Raw genomic sequence first — 21,021 nt, 5'->3', positions numbered from 1 at the left:
AACTTTTGAACTAAGTTTCTCTAATTTATTGGAATAACCATGGGAGTACTCTTGTTTAAGTTGAAGTAACCATGGGAGTACCCGTGTTTAACTTTGCAACAACTGATGAAGAAGATAAATTTTTCCAAATTAATTATCAACCAGAGTACCACTGGAATGAACAAGAGTGGATAGTTATTATTGTCCTGTGGCATCGTTGAGAGTGGCAGTGTATTACAGTGTACATTTAAAATTATCAATATATTACAAATTTAATTTTGAAGAGCCTTGAAACATACATGTATATTGGAATAGGTGTGTTTCCTGCAGAATCTTACTCTAGCGTCTAGGCTAATTCGCAAGGTATGCTGGAAGTCAGGGTCAGATTAAGTTTTCTGGGGGCCAATACCTTTAATGTTTGTGGGGCCCCACATCAAATTGTCAAAATATTAACAGAAACACAAATGTGTTTAACACACTGTAGTGCCCCAAGTTCACATTATACCACAGAGCCCCCAGTGCACATCATCACACACTGTGGGGGTTATTTTGGTTCACTCTTTCTGACAAATTCCTTCTTAGATGGACAAAACTATGGGCCTTATTCTGGTTGAGTCGGATGGTTCCGAATGCGGACGGATGGCCGATGGTTGGTGTTCGTGCATGTGCAGAGGCTTATCTGCGCATGTGCGAACGCCGTGCACGTCCCAATACGGCGTGAATTCTGTACAGAAAACGATCGGTTGTAGCAATCCGAGCAGGGGGTGGAGAGGGGCATGAAGGGCTGTTTGGGCTCATTACCATATGTGTACGCCCCGTGTTTCATGGGCGTTCCCGTGAAAACGCTGGGCGTACGTATGGTAATGCGGCCGGGACGCACGTGTGGGGGGGCGGACGTATGACATAGCCGGATGCCAGCTGCCCGCCCATATCCCTGCTTTTGCACAGAGAAATGCCCGAGTGGTCTGGAGCACTCGGTGCTGCCTGACCACTTGGTCCATCATTCGATGGTCGACGACCATCGGAGAATGGGGGAGGTTCTCACAGATGGAGGAGGTCTGCACATGAAAAATCCACTCGCGGTCCGTACGCTTGGCGTCTTATCGCATTCGGACGGTGTGAGCAATCCATACGGAAGGCGGGGCTAAGAACACTCGGTCCCTGTCCGAAATACGCATCCGTCCGAACCAACCAGAATAAGGCCCTATGGGGCAGATGTATTATAGCAGCGCTTATCGCGCCGCTATAATACTTCCTGCTTCGCCTCATTAGCGAGGCGAAGCAGGAGGGGAGACCAACAAGATGTATTAACATCTTGTCTGCCGAAGTGGGGGAGCGCTAACTCCCCCCTCCGGCGATGTCCCCTCCTGGAGATAGCGCATCAGTTTACACTGATGCGCTGTCTCCTGTCCCCCGGCCGGCTGCACTGGGCATGCGCGGGATCTCGCTACTCACGCGAGATCCCCAGCGCAGCCCACAGCTGACAGCAGGGACAGCGCTGTCCCTGCTGTTTAGATAGGGCTTCGCCAGCCTGATGCTGGCGAAGCCAAAAACGGCAGCGTGCGGAACGGTCAGCGATGCTGACCGTTCATACATTCGGCCTGCTATCATTTAGATAGCAGCGCCGATATGGACAGGGGCGCATAGCGCCTCTGTCCTATACCGCACGCTGGCTGCTTCATACATGGGGGAGAAGCGGTATCAGTGCACATAATGTGCGATGATACCCCTTCTCCCCCATAACGACCCTTTATACATCTGCCCCTATGTTCACTGCAGGTGGGGCAGGTGTTGCTTGTGCAGAGAGAATTAGATTTGGGTGGGGTTTTACTTCAAAGTGAGATCTATATTGCAGTGTAAAAATAAAGCAGCCAGTATTTACCCTGCACAGAAACAAAACAACTCACCCAAATCTAATTTTCTCTGCACATTTTGCATCTGCCCCCCTGCAGTGCACATGGTTTTGTCCATCTAAGAAGGATTTTGTCAGAAAGAGTGAACTAGAATAAGGCCACGCGGAACCCCCAGTTCACAGTACACTACATAGAGCCCCCGTTCATATTATACCACACATTGGAGGTTATTCTGATCGGAGCGGCCAAACGTGCGTACGTTCACTATTAACGTACGCTCTCCGTACGCGGCCGTTGGGGTTAAGTCCACCCACAAATCAGCCGCATACGTACGGCCAGAAACAACGTCGAAGGGGAGTGGCGTACAATTGAGCGTACGCCAACGTACACGGACGGACCAGCCCTTACACTCCGACAACTGGCGTACAACAGAGCGTACGCCACCGTTTACGGACGTCTCTCGTCCGTCTTCCCACCGACTTCTTGCGGCTATCTGAGCGTACTCCAGCTTGCACGGACGGGTCCCTATTGTTTTCAATAGAAAACTCAGCTTGTCACCGCTCGTGAGAGTGAGCGTACGTCCGTGCACGCTGGCATACCCTTCACATATATGGACCTGCAAATCTTGCCTTTCAACTACAATTCTGACAATTAATTAATTATTCTAATTGTTATTCAATTATTGTTTTCTATTAACTCAATTGTCTACCTTAATAAAGACAGTTCTGTATTTTGGGTACTATACAAAGATTGTGTGCAAAATAGTGGGCATGGGCTTAAAACATTGCTGAAACATACTTTGTAGGTGTTAGATGTGGTTTATGTTATTGTATCATAAATACAAAACCTATGTTTGTATTAGAGTGAACACGTTGACACATGTCGACTTGTGTAGATTGAGTGTGCTACTGTGTAAAGTCTATGAAAGCATGTAGTGAATGTGTATAACTGTTTAACAAATAGCTACCTTAGCATATATAAGCAGGTCTTAAAAAGATTCTTACCTTAAATTAAACAAACCTTTAAATGTAGAGAAGTATAGAAAGATAAGCTTCCAATGTGTTTGAGTGCTGTGTGTGGCTTGCAGGTAGTGAAATCATGGTTTGGACTTAATAGACTGCAGCATTGCTTATTACATTCAGGTGTATGTGTTTGAGTAGTAATCAGCGTAAATTAGCAAACCCAGGCGCACGCTGGCATGCGGTATCTGTAGGGGTGGTCTGAGGTGGCGGTTGGCGGCCGCCTGTTTTGTGTCCGAAATGAACGGTGCTTTAGGCGATCGTGCGGTAGTAGCACCGTTCATTTTTGGTGCACACCCCCGTGTACGCCCATATTTACGCCCATTTTCCCTCATTATTTCGGCCGCTCCCCTCAACACGCCCCTATGCCGCCCCCAATGCCCGTACTCTCGCGTACAGGTTTTTTTCGCACGGAGAGACCCGTCCGTAAGCGTTGTGGAGTGTTCGCGCCTGCGCATTGGCGATTGTACGCATGCGCAGATCATGAAAAACCCCGGAACGTACGCGTACGGCCCAGCCGCACCAACCAGAATAAGGCCCTTTGTCCCAGTTCTAATTATGCTACACATGTATTCATTTCTCATTAAACTACACAGAGCCCCCAGTTCTCATTACAGCATGCCACATTGTCCCTAGTGCACCACACATAGCCCCAGTGCATAATGCGCTACACAGAGCCCCCAGTTCACACAATGTCACACACCCCTATTGCACATTATACCCATCACAGAATTATTTGTTGCAGCCCATTCCTTAGCCACCCTGTGGTTAAAAGGGCACTAAGAGTGAGCGCGTAACATACGGTACACATGGGAGGGGATTCTGGTTGGCCAATTAAACGCTGCCCGCACAAAAGTCTGACCCCCCTTGTACAGCGAAGGTCCCCAGATGTATGAGAATGGATGTTTTGCATATACATCCATTTGCCGACCATCGAATGATTTGTAAAGCGCTCGCAAATCTAAGTCACTCTCTGGTGACTCGGATTTGCGGCACCCTGGTACGTGAAAAGGGCGGGCAGCTGACATCCAGTAACGGCAGCTGCCCGTCCCCGGCACCCACATCATGGGCGAATTACCATGGGAACGCCCAGCATTTTTTGGGGACACCCATGAAACACCAGGCGTTCCCATTGGTGCGACCTGTGCCCGCGGCCCCCTGCCCACATTGCTCCGTGCGAACGGGCCGGGGACCATGCAAGTCGCTGTGGCCATTCGAAAACAGAACCTGCACATGCGAATAAATGTCTGTGCGCAGATACAAAACATCTCTTCCCTGTGCGAATGCGCAGACCAGAATGACCCCCATATAATATAATGCTGGCCGCCAAGTTCCCAGGGCTGTAGCCCTGCGGATCCTGTGGTCTGGCAGGATGTATATACATTACACGGACCCGCTTCCCTCTGTAGTTAACGAGGCTCCAAGCTCACAATAAATAACAGCGCTTAGGGGACACATATCTCACCTTATATAATTCCTGTGTACAGCAGACAGAGCTCTCCCCGAGGCAGCACAATGTCAGTGAATGCAGATAATTGTCCTATAGCCCAAATAAAAGTGCTATTTCCACCTGTCATTATCCGGCTTGTACAGCCCAGAGGTCTCTCTGCTGCTGCGCTGGCAAAGGATTAACTGTGGCGTCATGGAAACAACGCCTGGTTACTGCGGGTGCATCATTTGTTAGGAACCGGTACAACCAGTTTGTGTCTGTCCCTTGTCCCATTATAAACAATCATTAGCGACTACATAAGGGGACAAACACAAAATAAAATCAGATACTGAAAAGCGGTGTTATTGCCCATAGCAACCAATCAGATTATTTCTCTGTTGCATCCTAGAATATAAGAGACAGAATTAGATTGGTTGCTATGGGCAACATCACTTTTTTTTTCAGAAGCTTTAGCAATTTTACCCCTGAGAATCACAGCCCAGGTTGCAAAGGCCCAGGGGCGGATTGAGAACTAAAAGACACCCCGTAAAATGTTCTAGAAGAGGCCTCACGTAGACAGCACCAAATCAAATGTAGGCGGAACCAACACGAAAATAGGCTGGGTGAATACATCACCACACCTGTGGGGGAGCCGATGGCAGACCTTTAAGTCGCTGTGTCCAACCACTCCCACCTGCCCCCACTGACACTGACCACAGCCAGTGGTGTAGCTAGGTGCCACGGCACCCGGAGCACCCTAATGCCCATTGCACATTTTAGCAAACTTTGTAATACCAATTACACATAAAGCCACAGCCATAACGCCAATTACACAGGCAATGCAGCGGTACAATCTGCCTACCCGCTCCCGGCTCCCCGCTGTGTTCGGCGAGATGTGCACGGTGGTGCTATTAAAAAGTCACATCTCCCGCTGGACCGCGCTAGCCAATAGGCGCTCACGGTCCAGCAGCCACCAGTTGATTGGCTGCTGGACCGCAAGCGTCTATTGGCTAGCGTGGTCCAGAGGGAGATGTGACTTTTAAATAGCAGCAGTGTGCACATCTCGCCGAACACGGCGGGGAAGCCGGAGGGGGAGACAGAATTGGCAGTACTTCAGTGGGTGAGATGGCTGTGCCGGCACAGCTCCGAAGCCAAGATAGCTTCCTGCGCCTGGAGCTTGTGCTCCACCGGCACCGCCCTCGCTACGCCTCTGATCACAGCCCCCAAACATCCATCAAGCAGACAAATAACTCATTACCATAATCCCCCAAATATCAAAAATATCTCCACTTCTCCCCAGTGGAGCCCAGAGATTATTACAACCCCCAGATAGCACGCACTCCCATCCATCCCAACTTGTAGGTTGCGTGACCGTGTGTGCCCCAAAAAGAGGGCGTGGTATGTGCATGTGGGTGCGTGTCTCTACGGGGATGCCGCAAGCCACGCTACCGTTTTCTGTCACTATTGGAGCATGGCCATCGCCGCGTACGCTGTTGGCCAGGACCCTGCCCATCTACCTGAATAGATGGTGTGCACAGCGGCAGTCAGAAGGGACTCCCAACTGCCCTCCTAGACGTCCCGCTGTGCACACCGTCTATTCAACTGTCACGATTTCACGGGACAGTCCCGTGTTTTTTTGTCCTGCTTCCCGCGTCTCCATTGAATCTCCAGCAGTCTATACTGCTGCACATGTGTATAATGCTGGTATGTAACCCATGGCTCATATCTTGTGTGCAAATCTGGCCCTGGTACTTGCCAGGGACTCCTCAGCCATTAACTTCACCGCACGTTCCTGGTGATTACAGGTTATGCGCTGACCCCCCAGCGACCCCGCTGACCGCACTGCCGCTCGGGCAGTGCGATGTATAGCCATAGGCTACAATGGGCTATCGCCATATCAGAATGGCGATAGCCCAGGGGTGGGAAGCCGGGCTGCCCGATGTTGATACATCGGGCAGCTTCTCATCCCCCATAGAAACCTATGGGGGATGCGGCCAGCGGCGCTGCAGGGGAGATCGCAGCAGGGATCGGAGATTCCTGCTGCGGTCCCCCTTTGATACATTTCAGTGATACTTAATATTTGCGGTTAACAGGATTTAGCCGCAAATATTGCATGATAAATGGGCCCCTATGTATGTATGTATGTATGTATGTTATGTAATCTGTTTAGCTTTAGCTTTCAGAACTGTCTTATGGAAATATGTGTAGCAGCGCCATCTACAGGCCTGGCACAGGTATTGCTATTATCCTTTATTTATATGGTGCCACAAGGGTCACATTTCCCAATAAGCGTCAGGCGGCAGAACCCAAGGGTTAGGTGCTGTTTTAAGAAGTAGGGGGGAGATGATGGTATAGGAGGAGGGAGCACATTAGGGGAGAGGGCCCTGCTCGTGAGAACTTACAGTCTGAAGATGAAGGGCAAACAGAGGTGACACAGAGGCGAGCGAGAGTGGGCAACGAGCCTGTGGCAGTGGGGTAGGATGAGAGCACAAGGTAGAATGTAGTATAACTATTATAGAACGTATTATTTATAGAATAAACCCATATAGCAGTTACACAACAGGATTTTGCACATCTGAACATTTCTGTTATATTACACCTCATTTTCTAGGATGGGCATGCAAAAATCTGGGACAGATGTACTGAGCCTTGAAAAGTGTTAGGGGAAAAGATGGGAGTTCTATTTCACATAGGATGTTGCTATGGGCAACCAATCAGATACTATCTATTATATTCCAGAAGGTGCTAAATAAATAAGATTCTCATTGGTTGCCCGTAGCACAGGGTTGCCGACTTTAAGATTCTCCTCTCCGGGAGAAGCCCGGAGAGGAGAGTTTCAGCAGCCACTCAGGGGGCGGAGCTTACGAGTGACATCACTAAGCCCCGCCCCCATGCTGGTAAAGCAGTGAATTCACGGACCTACGTGGAGGGGGCTGGGCTAAAATGATGCGATTGTGTCGTTTTAGCTCCGCCCCCTCCTCTGAGACCCGAGGATTGCGGCATTTTAATGCCGCGATCCGGGGGACAGCGGGGGTCCCCCCTGAATCCGGGAGGGTTGCCCACCCTTCCGGGGGGCCGGGAGGGGGTCCCGATTTTCGGGAGACACCCGGAAATTCTGGGAGGGTCGGCAACCCTGCCGTAGCAACATCCCATCTGAAATAGAACTCCCATCATAGTAAATTCCCCCCATAAAGTGCAGAGTGATAAAGTACCAGCTAATCAGCCCCCAACTGCCATTCATCATCCAATCAGCACCTAACTGCCATGGTAAAGGCAGTGGGGCAAATTTATCAATGAGTTGTTTTATTGTTGTCACTCATTACAAATGATAACTGGTGCTCCAGCCAATCAGCTCCTGTCATGTTTCAAACACGTGACAGTTATGAGCCGATTGTCTATATCACCATTTATCATTGACAAGGGGTGCTAACAATAATATCACTCATTGGGGCAGATGTATTAAGCCTTAACAAGAGATAAATGCCAGGGTGATAAGGAGAGATAAACGTCCAGCCAATCACCTGCTAACTGCCATACTACAGGCTGTGTTTGAAAAAAGTCAGTAAGGAGCTGATTGGCTGGACGTTTATCTCTCCTTATCACACTTACATTTATCTCTTGTTACATCTGCCCCAATGTATGTAATATATACGATTGCACTTGGGTGAATTGCAGTGTTCTACAGCTAATAATGGGGCAGATGTATTAAGCCTTAACAAGAGATAAATGCAAGTGCGATAAGGAGAGATAAACGTCCAGCCAATCAGCTCCTTACTGACTTTTTTCAAACACAGGCTGTAACATGGCCGTTAGCAGGTGATTGGCTGGACATTTATCTCTCCTTATCACCCTTGCATTTATCTCTTGTTAAAGTTTAATACATCTGCCCCACTTTAATTTGTGTGGTAAACAGGGGACGTATTGACTGGCCGCATCTTACTGCGCTATTTATATATGCACACTCCCTGTGAAAGGGGGACCGGGTGTGACTGCTGTACTGCACCTTATATGCCGCAGATGCCCGATTACTCCATGATCCCAGGAAAGAGACAGAAAACGTTATCATTTGTGTGAGTGGAAGTATTAGCCACGCGGGGACTCATTAATAAGAAGCTGTTTAGCTGTGACAGATGCTTTTATGAATCTCAGTCATTCCCAGTATTTTGTTTTGAGGTAAGATGAGATGCAGAAGGGCAGCGCGGTGCCCACACAGATCCTGCCCAGCGTGTGCGGAATAAATGATTACTGCCTTCTTGGCTGTCATTAGCTCCTTGGGAGGAATGTCCTGTGCTATCTCCTGGCATTGGAGATGCGAATGTGTCTCAGTAAACAGCATCTCTGGATTAACACTGGCCTCCTCACAGCAACAACGCAAACCTCCTGGGGATATTAGCTGGACCGTCGTGCTCGCACCTCATCCCAAGCCTCGTGGATCTTATTTAGAAATGTCAGCTCTATTGCCCAATAATTGTGTCCCCTCTGGTACACTCTGCTATCAGGATCGGACTGTCACACCCATCCCAGAAACAGAACTAACATCTCACGTAGATGGTACAGTTAACCTGAATCCCAGTAGTCAGAATTATATGGTAACAGGTAGAAAGCAACCAGTCACTTGTTCAGATGACTTCCGGACTTGAAACCACCAATGGCCTTGTGTTCTGCAGCCAGGCTTTATAACATGAAATTAGATACATACCCAAATGAACCATAAAAGGTGTCTAGTAGGATAAGGATTAAATCATTAATAGTCAGATTATTTTGCAACATTCCTAGGGCCAGATGTACTAAGCTTGAAAAGTAATAAAATGGAGAGTGATAAACCACCAGCCAATCAGCTCCTACCTGCCATGTCACTGGCTGAGTTTGAAAAATGACAAGTAGAAGCTGATTGGTTGGTGGTTCATCACTCTCCATTTTATCGCTTTTCAAGGCTTAGTACATCTCGGCACAGGCAACACGGATGTGACACTTCTGGTCTGGACAGTTGCTTCTACCCAGCAAGCACATTAGGCAAGACACAGGAGTTAAAGATCAGGTGTGTCTGTAGGTAGACAAATCACCGAACACCTGTTGTTACGGGAAACACCATTAAACACTGTACTGAAGGGGGAAAAATCTATGCACCAGTCCAAGCAGCTCCTACAGTATGCTGCATATAGCTGATCAGCTCTCCCAGTGGCTTCCTGTACCGCATATAGATGATCAGCACTCCTAATGGCTTCCAGTGCTGCATAGAGGTGATCAGCTCTCCCAATGGCTTCCAGTGCTGTATATAGCTGATCAGCTGTCCCATTGGCTTCCTGTACTGCATATACTGTAGATTATCAGCTCTCCTAATGGCTTCCTGTGCTGTATGTAGTTGATCGGGATGCAGTTAAGATCCCGGCGGTCGGGATCCCGGCGTTCAGAATCCCGACGCCGGAATCCCGACCGCCGAAATGCCGACACTTTCTCCCTCCTGGGGTGTCCACGACACCCCTGGAGGGAGAATAAAATAGCGTGCCGAGCGTAGCGAGGCACCGGGCCCCCCTTGTCGGCATTTCGGCTGTCGGGATTCCGGTGTCGGGATTCTGAACGCCGGGATCCCGACCGCCGGGATTCAATACTGAATCCAGTTGATCAGCTCTCCCAGTGGCTTCCAGTGCAGTGCTTCATATAGATAGATGATCAGCTCTCCTAGTCGCTTCCAGCACTGCATATAGATGATCAGCTCTCCCAATGGCTTCCAGTGCTGCCTGCATATAGCTTCCAGTGCTGCAAATAGATGATCAGCTCCCCAGTGGCTTCCTGTGCTGCATGTATTTGATCAGCTCTCCCAATGGCTTCCAGTGCTGCATATAGGTGATTAACAATTTTTGTATCTGTTTTTTGTTTGTTTAATTAGTTTACAAGTGACCCTTAAGGTTCCCATTCATTATTAAGAGTCTTTCTTCTTGTCAGATTCATACTTTAATAATCCACCTCAGGGAGATTCCATGTGGCACCTTCCCCAGCTTAAACTACCTGCAATATCCAGCATTGTGCAGTAGGGGGCAGCAGAACCACAATGACAATGAATCACAGAATGTGTCATTGCATCGCATCGCATACCATAAGGCATACGATGGTATGCGATGCGACGCGATATCGCGCGATATTGTACAATGCCATACAATGCGATGCGATGCGATTAAACATTGTATAAGCACCCTAATGGGTGCTTACAATGTTAAATGCACCCCCACGCCACCCCCCACTATAAACGTGAACCCGAAGCGTGGCGAGCCCGCGAGGGGCGGCGGTATGCGTCCTCCGACCTTTTCATACCCCCACTATCCACGTCGGCGTGGAGTTGAGAATAGAAAGTGTGGCGAGGGGACGCCGATACCTTCACAGGTATCGGAGTCCCCTCGCGGGCTTCACAGGTATCCGCGTCCGCTCGCCACGCTTCGGGCTCGGTGGCTCGCTGCGCTCGCCACACTCGACGTGGATAGTGGGGGTATGAAAAGGTTGGAGGATGCGTACCGCCGCCCCTCGCGGGCTCGCTGCGCTCGCCACGCTTCGGGTTCACGTTTATAGTGGGGGGGTGGCGTGGGGGTGCATTTAACATTGTAAGCACCCATTACGGTGCTTAAAAGCACCCTTTAGGGTGCTTATACAATCTTTCATCGTATAGGGGCCAAAAATCGCATCGCATCGCATGCCATCGGGTGCCATGGCATGCGATGCGACGCGATTAAAACATCGCGCGATGGAAATCGGGCGCACCGCTATAATACACAAGTACCCCATTGAGTCTCTGACAGGTATTGGGGGGGGGGGGGCTGTTTTCCAGCCATTCCAGGAATAGATAACTATACCTTTGACTGGTGACGATCAATACAGACATGGGAGAAGGATCGGAGCATTGGTGTGCGCCACGCAGTACAGTCCTCTAACCTTCAGAAGGGCCACAAATTTCCTCATCCCACAATAAAATAATAATAAAAAGTAGTGAAAGAAAGAGACCTCTATCTGTAAATACATACAGTAGCAGCAGCCATATTACACTCGTGGCAGATCTGACACCTAGGTGAGAAAGATCTGGGCCAAGGCAAAGGCTTGGTGGGTGTGCGGCTCTAGGCCTGTCTGTTGCTCATCACTAGGCTGAGGTAAAGTTTGCGATAACAGTGCACTTGGCACCTCCCAGAGGCCCTGCTGAGCTTGGGACCTAAAGTGAGCTGCCTTCAGTTGACATTCCTTAGGCCGGACCCTGTTATATATCCCAGTCTTTTGGGACTGCTGACTAATTTCCTAGATGACAGCTCACTACAAACATGTGGACCCGTACACACGCAGGGACTGTGTATTCCCCGCACACAATAACTTGTGTCCTTCTAAGGGAAAATAAACCACACTTCAAAAAATGGTTCTATTTTAATCCATCTCCTGGCAGAGGCCTTGGCCCGCACTCATAATGCAATGAATTACATGAATCTTTTGGGTTCATTTAAAAAGCAGCTCTGATAAACTCCCAATAATGTTATTGTCCGTTACTCGGGGCAGCGCTTTGTAATCAGTGTTTCCTAACAACATTGACTCTAACGGGATATAAATCTTTATTGCAAAACCCGTGCAGATTGGGAACATAATCGTGCTCATTTCGGGTCTTTCATCACCCACGGAAAGCAAATGAAGTCACTAATGCTCGGCAGCAACTATAACCTCCTGGTATATTCTGTATAGGTGCAGTGTGATTTACCTCGTTCTCTGTAAGTGTCAGACATACATCTAGCATGTCCTATTGTAAGCAGCAAAGGATTGTGGGTACAAACCATCACCTGAAGTCTGCAGCCATGAGTTCTAAATTGTATACGACCAACAGGTATTGTCACCACACACAACTGCACAAAGGCCCGTTATAAGCACTTATGTATAATAATGATAACTGATAATTACTCCATATTGGGCCTTATTCTGATCGGTGCGGATTTCTCCGCATGCGGTCGTCCCGCCGATGGTTATCGTCTGCGCATGTGCAGAGGTCACTCTGCGCATGTGCAGGCGATTTCGCCGCACGGATTCTTTATACGCCGCACAGGGGGCGTAGAGGGGCGTGAGGGGCTACTTAGCCTCATTACCCTATGCATACGCCCCGCGTTTCATGGGCGTTCCCATGCAAACGCGGGGCGTATGCATGGTAATGAAGCCGTGACGCGTGTGTAGGGGGCGGGCATCTGACATCGCCGGATGTCAGCTGCCCGCCCCCATACATGATTTCACACGGACAAGTGTCCGTGTGGTCTTGGGTGGCGGGACCTAGTGGAGCGTGCGGCCCTGCATTCGATGTTCGGCGACCATCGAATGCAGGGGCTGCTCCCAAGTCGGAGGAGGCGTATCCCCGTCCACTTTCATGCGGATCGCCACATATCTGCGTACGGACGGAGGTGGCGATCCGTATGGAAGGCGGGGATTCGCCTGCACGGTCGTGGCCGCATATTCTGATCGGGCCGCACCGATCAGAATAAGGGCCATTGTGAGGTAATAAAATGCATGTCATAATGATAACCATTTATACGGCCCTTTTCTCCAGAAGGGATCAAAGGCACTTTAAGCCAGATAAATATTGGGTGATATGTCACATTCAAGTTATACCGTACAGTGCCCACAGTTCACATAAACTCACTAGCGGGTATCCCCACAGGCCACACCCCGAGATCATCACATAAAACCATAACTTAGCTTAACTTATCTATAGACTTATCTAAAATAAAAACACGGACACGAGTGCTGGCGTTTCAAACAGACTGTCAAAATTTATTTTGACAAGCAACTAGGATAACTATAAAATGGTGGCGGCACCAAAGAACGGTCATTATAGGAAAGTGGGGTTTAAAGATGTTCATGCATACCATCGCTGGGTTTACTCTCCCTGCACAACCATCGCGCAGATGGTAAATGGCCATCCCCCGTGCAGAAGCATGGCCCATGACAATCGTTGCCAAGGGAGAGCGCACCCCACTATCTACATACACACAGATCTATTAGAGATGACCGTTCTTTACCGCCGCCGAAGATGAGAAATAGGGACGGGTGGGCGGGGCTTCCTGAGACAGAGGAGGATCACACTAACTCGTGATCAGTTCTAAGCCTGCTAATCCCTCCCCCTGGCTCTGATAGGCCTTGTGCCCATCCTCATCAGCATAACATGTGACATCTAGCAAGTGCAGCCTGCTGGAACCCTGCGTGGTTTATGTCAGCCTCATTGCTTATCCAGCATTCGGTGTCTCTTTTCCATGGAAATTGGATTTATTTCTTTATGAACAGTGGATACTTATTATGTACAGTTACCGTTCATTTACTGCAATGTATATGAGCTGTGTGTTGTGTATTTGTCCATTTGTTGTGCTTCCAGCGACCCCATGCCTCCTGCCATATTCCTGTCACCCCTGCTCCTGGTATTTGCTGGTGGAGTAGCATTTGTTGCCTACTGAATGCAAATAGGGTCACATGTCATTTCATGAGATGCACATTCTTTCCAACTCAGGGGTAAACTGACTAAAGTGCGTTTTTATAGAGGTAGGGATTTTGCCCATGGCAACCTACCAGTTTTTAGCTATTATCTTCTATAGGGTGTTAGATAAATGAGAAGTAGAATTTGATTGGTTGCTATGGGCAACATCTCTGTTTATTAGCATATACCCCTCAGTGTGCAGTGAGCATACATTTGTTATGTTGTGATGATGGTTGTGATACAAACGAAAAGGATCGATAATGATAGATTCTGACGGTAAAAAAAAAAATTATAGTGTGTTATTGTATAGAGTTAGTTTTCATGAAAAAAAAAATATATATACACTTACTGAGGGTTCTTGAAACCTTAAAGCTACCTAAATATAACTGGTCTCGGCCAATTATTCTGCAACCCTATTTTGCTGGCTCTGAGTTTGACGACATTGAGCTAATATGGGGCATTGGCACTATGCCACTGTCCCATAGACAGTGGCATAGTGCCATCTAGTGGTTGTTATTAGTTATAACATTCAATTCACCAATGGGGGGAAAAAAAAACATTTTGACAAATAATAATAATAATAATTATTATTATTATCCTTTATTTATATGGTGTCACAAGGGTACATAAATAAACCAGCACATAACCGTAGCTTCATCAGAGGAGGACACTGAATTATGAATTATGAATGTAAAAATATACTCTGTAAAGCGATGCGGAATATGTGTGCGCTATATAAATACCTGGTAATAATATTCTCTGTACAGCGCTGCGGAATATGTGTCTGCTATATAAATACCTGGTAATAATATTCTCTGTACAGCGCTGCGGAATATGTGTGCGCTATATAACTAACCGGTAATAATAGTCTCTGTACAGCGCTGCGGAACATGTGTGCGCTATATAAATAACTGGTAATAATATTCTCTGTACAGCGCTGCGGAATATGTGTGCGCTATATAAATAACTTAATAATACTCTCTGTACAGCTCTGTGGAATATGTGTGCGCTATATAAATAACTGGTAATAATACTCTCTGTACAGCGCTGCAGAATATGTGTGCGCTATATAACTGGTAATACTAGCCTCTGTACAGCACTGCAGAATATGTGTGCGCTATATAATAACTGATAATAATATTCTCTGTACAGCGCTGCAGAATATGTGTGCGCTATATAAATAACTGGTAATAATAGTCTCTGTACATCGCTGCGGAATATGTGTGCGCTATATAATAACTGGTAATAATATTCTCTGTACAGCGCTGCGGAATATGTGTGCGCTATATAAATAACCGGTAATAATATTCTCTGTACAGAGCTGCAGAATATTTATGCGCTATATAAATACCTGGTAATAATATTCTCTGTACAGCGCTGCGGAATATGTGTGCGCTATATAACTAACCGGTAATAATAGTTTCTGTACAGCGCTGCGGAATATGTGTGCGCTATATAAATAACTGGTAATAATATCCTCTGTACAGCGCTGCGGAATATGTGTGCGCTATATAAATAACGTAATAATACTCTCTGTACAGCTCTGTGGAATATGTGTGCGCTATATAAATAACTGGTAATAATACTCTCTGTACAGCGCTGCAGAATATGTGTGCGCTAAATAACTGGTAATACTAGCCTCTGTACAGCACTGCAGAATATGTGTGCGCTATATAATAACTGGTAATAATATTCTCTGTACAGCGCTGCAGAATATGTGTGCGCTATATAAATAACTGGTAATAATAGTCTCTGTACATCTCTGCGGAATATGTGTGCGCTATATAATAACTGGTAATAATATTCTCTGTACAGCGTTGCGGAATATGTGTGCGCCATATAAATAACTGGTAATAATATTCTCTGTACAGAGCTGCAGAATATGTGTGCGCTATATAAATACCTGGTAATAATATTCTCTGTACAGCGCTGCGGAATATGTGTGCGCTATATAACTAACCGGTAATAATAGTCTCTGTACAGCGCTGCAGAATATGTGTGCGCTATATAAATAACTGGTTATAATATCCTTTGTACAGCGCTGCGGAATATGTGTGCGCTATATAAATAACGTAATAATAATCTCTGTACAGCTCTGTGGAATATGTGTGCGCTATATAATAACTGGTAATAATATTCTCTGTACAGCCCTGCAGAATATGTGTGCGCTATATAATATAACTGGTAATAATTTTCTCTGTACAGAGCTGCGGAATATGTGTGCGCTATATAATATAACTGGTAATAATATTCTCTGTACAGAGCTGCGGAATATGTGTGCGCTATATAATAACTGGTAATAATATTCTCTGTACAGCGCTGCGGAATATGTGTGCGCTATATAAATAACTTAATAATACTCTCTGTACAGCTCTGTGGAATATGTGTGCGCTATATAAATAACTGATAATAATACTCTCTGTACAGCGCTGCAGAATATGTGTGCGCTATATAACTGGTAATACTAGCCTCTGTACAGCACTGCAGAATATGTGTGCGCTATATAATAACTGATAATAATATTCTCTGTACAGCGCTGCAGAATATGTGTGCGCTATATAAATAACTGGTAATAATAGTCTCTGTACAGCGCTGCGGAATATGTGTGCACTATATAATAACTGGTAATAATATTCTCTGTACAGCGCTGCAGAATATGTGTGCGCTATATAAATAACTGGTAATAATATTCTCTGTACAGTGCTGCAGAATATGTGTGCACTATATAAATAACTGGTAATAATAGTTTCTGTACAGCGCTGCGGAATATGTGTGCGCTATATAAATAACTGGTAATAATATCCTCTGTACAGCGCTGCGGAATATGTGTGCGCTATATAAATAACGTAATAATACTCTCTGTACAGCTCTGTGGAATATGTGTGCGCTATATAAATAACTGGTAATAATACTCTCTGTACAGCGCTGCAGAATATGTGTGCGCTAAATAACTGGTAATACTAGCCTCTGTACAGCACTGCAGAATATGTGTGCGCTATATAATAACTGGTAATAATATTCTCTGTACAGCGCTGCAGAATATGTGTGCGCTATATAAATAACTGGTAATAATAGTCTCTGTACATCTCTGCGGAATATGTGTGCGCTATATAATAACTGGTAATAATATTCTCTGTACAGCGTTGCGGAATATGTGTGCGCCATATAAATAACTGGTAATAATATTCTCTGTACAGAGCTGCAGAATATGTGTGCGCTATATAAATACCTGGTAATAATATTCTCTGTACAGCGCTGCGGAATATGTGTGCGCTATATAACTAACCGGTAATAATAGTCTCTGTACAGCGCTGCAGAATATGTGTGCGCTATATAAATAACTGGTTATAATATCCTTTGTACAGCGCTGCGGAATATGTGTGCGCTATATAAATAACGTAATAATAATCTCTGTACAGCTCTGTGGAATATGTGTGCGCTATATAAATAACTGGTAATAATAGTCTCTGTACATCGCTGTGGAATATGTGTGCGCTATATAATAACTGGTAATAATATTCTCTGTACAGCGCTGCGGAATATGTGTGCGCTATATAATAACTGGTAATAATATTCTCTGTACAGCACTGCAGAATATGTGTGCACTATATAAATAACTGGTAATAATATTCTCTGTACAGCGCTGCAGAATATGTGTGCGCTATATAAATAACTGGTAATAATATTCTCTGTACAGCGCTGCGGAATATGTGTGCGCTATATAATATAACTGGTAATAATATTCTCTGTACAGAGCTGCGGAATATGTGTGCGCTATATAATAACTGGTAATAATATTCTCTGTACAGCGCTGCGGAATATGTGTGCGCTATATAATAACTGGTAATAATATTCTCTGTACAGCCCTGCAGAATATGTGTGCGCTATATAATATAACTGGTAATAATTTTCTCTGTACAGAGCTGCGGAATATGTGTGCGCTATATAATATAACTGGTAATAATATTCTCTGTACAGAGCTGCGGAATATGTGTGCGCTATATAATAACTGGTAATAATATTCTCTGTACAGCGCTGCGGAATATGTGTGCGCTATATAATAACTGGTAATAATATTCTCTGTACAGCACTGCAGAATATGTGTGCGCTATATAATATAACTGGTAATAATTTTCTCTGTACAGAGCTGCGGAATATGTGTGCGCTATGTAATAACTGGTAATAATATTCTCTGTACAGCGCTGCGGAATATGTGTGCACTATATAATAACTGGTAATAATATTCTCTGTACAGCGCTGCGGAATATGTGTGCACTATATAATAACTGGTAATAATATTCTCTGTACAGCGCTGCGGAATATGTGTGCACTATATAATAACTGGTAATAATATTCTCTGTACAGCGCTGCAGAATATGTGTGCGCTATATAAATAACTGGTAATAATATTCTCTGTACAGTGCTGCAGAATATGTGTGCACTATATAAATAACTGGTAATAATAGTCTCTGTACAGCGCTGCAGAATATGTGTGCGCTATATAAATAACTGGTAATAATATTCTCAGTACAGCGCTGCGGAATATGTGTGCGCTATATAATAACTAGTAATAATATTCTCTGTACAGCGCTGCGGAATATGTGTGCACTATATAATTAACTGGTAATAATATTCTCAGTACAGCGCTGCGGAATATGTGTGCACTATATAATAACTGGTAATAATATTCTATGTACAGTGCTGCAGAATATTTGTGAGCTATATAATTAACTGGTAGTATTAATAAGTATCAGGGGGCATAAAACAGCACAATTTGTTGCCATCTGGTTTAAGTAAGAGAAGGATAAGCACATGAGGAAGAAGGGCCCTGCTCATCAGAGCTTACATTCAAATCATATCTCTGTCAAGTTATTACTTGTTCTAAGGGCCTGTGTTGGACGCAGTTGTGGTGTGTTTGTGACTTTATGCTAATGCTGATACAATCCCCTTCCGCGGTTTTTACCCATGAATGTTCAAAGACCGCGGCGCCCCCTATCAGCTTCTATAGACGCTGCATTACCCATTGGTGACACTAATGGTCACACCAGCCCCATGGCCGCTTCAGTATCTCTGTGTAAGTATGAGCAGGCTGTATGTCTCAGTGACACACCAGTGACACTGCTGTAGGACGCAACACCTCCATGCATCTCCCAGTCACCACCCAATAACTTGAAGTAAAAATGACCGACCATCTTCCAGAACATATGGGGAAGCATTATCCATTTCATGGCAGGTTAGCGACGGCTGCCACCGTCGCATGCACACTACCGGCGACTGCTGAAAAGCCGCTACATTCCCTGCGGCAATCCCTACAGCTAAGGAAACAGTTGTCAGGTGTGTGTATTATATACTGTACATGTCCACGTGCTTACATTATGTTGTGACTGTCATGTGCATGTAACAGGCAGTGAACATGTGTCAGGATTTACACATGGGTGAATTAGGCAGAGTGTTGTGCAGAATATTAAATATTAGCTGATAAAACTATTTCATTATTTTTTTTTTTACCTTTTTTGGATCTGCAGATGAACCGACGTCACCTAAGAAATCCAGAAGTGATTCCATCTTCAGTGTTTTCAAAAGGAGAAATTCATCTGTATCCACGGAGTGGAAATCAGTCCGGATCGGCCCAGAGGAAGAGACAGCGGAGAACAACCTCCTGGCGGTCCGCGTCATGGTGTTGAGCGATGAGAGCAGGTGACGAGAGTGACAATGGGGGTAGCTATATCCATGCATTATGTAGTGAGTTTGGGTGGTAGTGTAATAGGGATCCCATATAAACATCCGTCTTGAGCATTAATTATTAGGCTAGTGTTCAATCTAACACCCTGTACTTTTAAAAATCCATGCAGATCCTCTTGCCTGCCCGGGGTGTCGCTCTATGCTGTGTTGCTTCTAGCACAGTTTGATCTGTATCACTCTGGTGAAATACAGACCACACTGTGCTAGAAGCAACACAACAGCAGGCATCATCCGAGGCAGACAAGAGGAACTGCACAGGTTTTGAAAGGTGAAGGATGTTAGAATGAACACTATGGGCCTTATTTTGGTTCATTCTTTCTGACAAAATCCTTCTTAGATGGGCAAAACCATGTGCACTGCAGGTGGGGCAGATGTAACATGTGCAGAGAGAATTAGATTTGGGTGGGGTTTTACTTCAAAGTGAGATCTATATTGCAGTGTAAAAATAAAGCAGTCAGTATTTTCCCTGCACAGAAACAAAATTACTCACCCAAATCTAATTCTCTCTGCACAAGTAACATCTGCCCCCCCTGCAGTGCACATGGTTTTGTCCATCTAAGAAGGATTTTGTCAGAAAGAATGAACCAAAATAAGGCCCTATATGAAGTATGTTATGTAGTATGTTCTATGATCTGTAACTTCTCATGTCATGTTTCAGCTCAGAGACGGAGCATGTTCCAGATGAGAATCACCCAAGAACAAGCCACCGGAGGCTGTCGTCACGCAAAAAGGAGAGACAGTCCATAAAGAGCGATGTCAATGGAGACCCGGTGCCCCCATCTCTAGCTGTAGAGGGTAAGGAGCCTGTACGAGAGATGTTACATTAGATGATGGCTGTAACTTGGGAAGGATAAGTGCAGGACCAGACTTGCTAAGGTGTAAGAAGAGACCAGGAGACATGCAACCATGCAACAAAAGTCTAAATGGGATACAGCTAGAGGGATATGCACATCAGCTATAATAAGACTGTGTCTCTCCCTCTCTGTGTCATATATACAGAATGCTATAGGTGAGAGAAAAGGTTTCTGTGACACTTTGATCATGTGCTCACTCAGAGCCAATGCCCTGAAAGCTGTCAGCCTGATGATGTCACTGGATTTGTATCAGGGCCTTTTCATCAGGGGACCTCCTATTTCCTACTGTCTACAGAGTTTGGGGCATAAATGAGAGGCCCTGTCGTGGATCTGCCCTCAATTGGCTGTTTTACGGTCAACAGAAACAACAATCCAATTGCAGCAGGGCTAGTTAGTGACCGGATCTCCGCTAGCATCCCAGTATAAGAACCTGGGCACCAGCTGAGAAAATATGCTGTGTGCCACAAACGCGCTAGGCCGTAATCCAGTCTATTTCAATATGGAGGATGAGAGGGCTGGAAAATAGTCCTGGGCCTAGTATGTGCAAGCCCTGATAGGGAATAAACTGTGGATTACATTTCTGGTCATTTATGTACCAGAAATTTAGAAATTAGAGATTTTATTTTGTGGGAGCCACCTGGACAGCGCAGGTGTTTCTGGACCGCTCAGG

The 21,021-nt window shown here is 45.8% G+C and overlaps 1 protein-coding gene across 8 annotated transcripts in view; it reads left to right on the top strand.

The window, feature by feature from the left end:
- MICAL2 (microtubule associated monooxygenase, calponin and LIM domain containing 2) overlaps positions 1 to 21,021 on the top strand; it is a 191,914-nt gene that overhangs the window by 130,355 nt on the left and 40,538 nt on the right. For 7 of the 8 annotated variants that reach the window (XM_083164104.1, XM_083164103.1, XM_083164101.1 and 4 more), the window contains 2 exons: positions 19,281 to 19,452; positions 20,156 to 20,292. In XM_083164104.1, coding sequence (XP_083020230.1) covers positions 19,281 to 19,452; positions 20,156 to 20,292 — 309 coding nt within the window. Of the gene's footprint in view, positions 1 to 19,280; positions 19,453 to 20,155; positions 20,293 to 21,021 lie in introns of those variants that run through there. The other variant, XM_083164109.1, reaches the window with a different exon arrangement.

This window comes from Crinia signifera, chromosome 11 (genome assembly GCF_055691185.1).
Source record: "Crinia signifera chromosome 11, ASM5569118v1, whole genome shotgun sequence".
NCBI classification, from domain to species: domain Eukaryota; kingdom Metazoa; phylum Chordata; class Amphibia; order Anura; family Myobatrachidae; genus Crinia; species Crinia signifera.
Note: the sequence above shows the minus strand (reverse complement) of the source record. Positions and strands in the feature narration are given on the sequence as shown.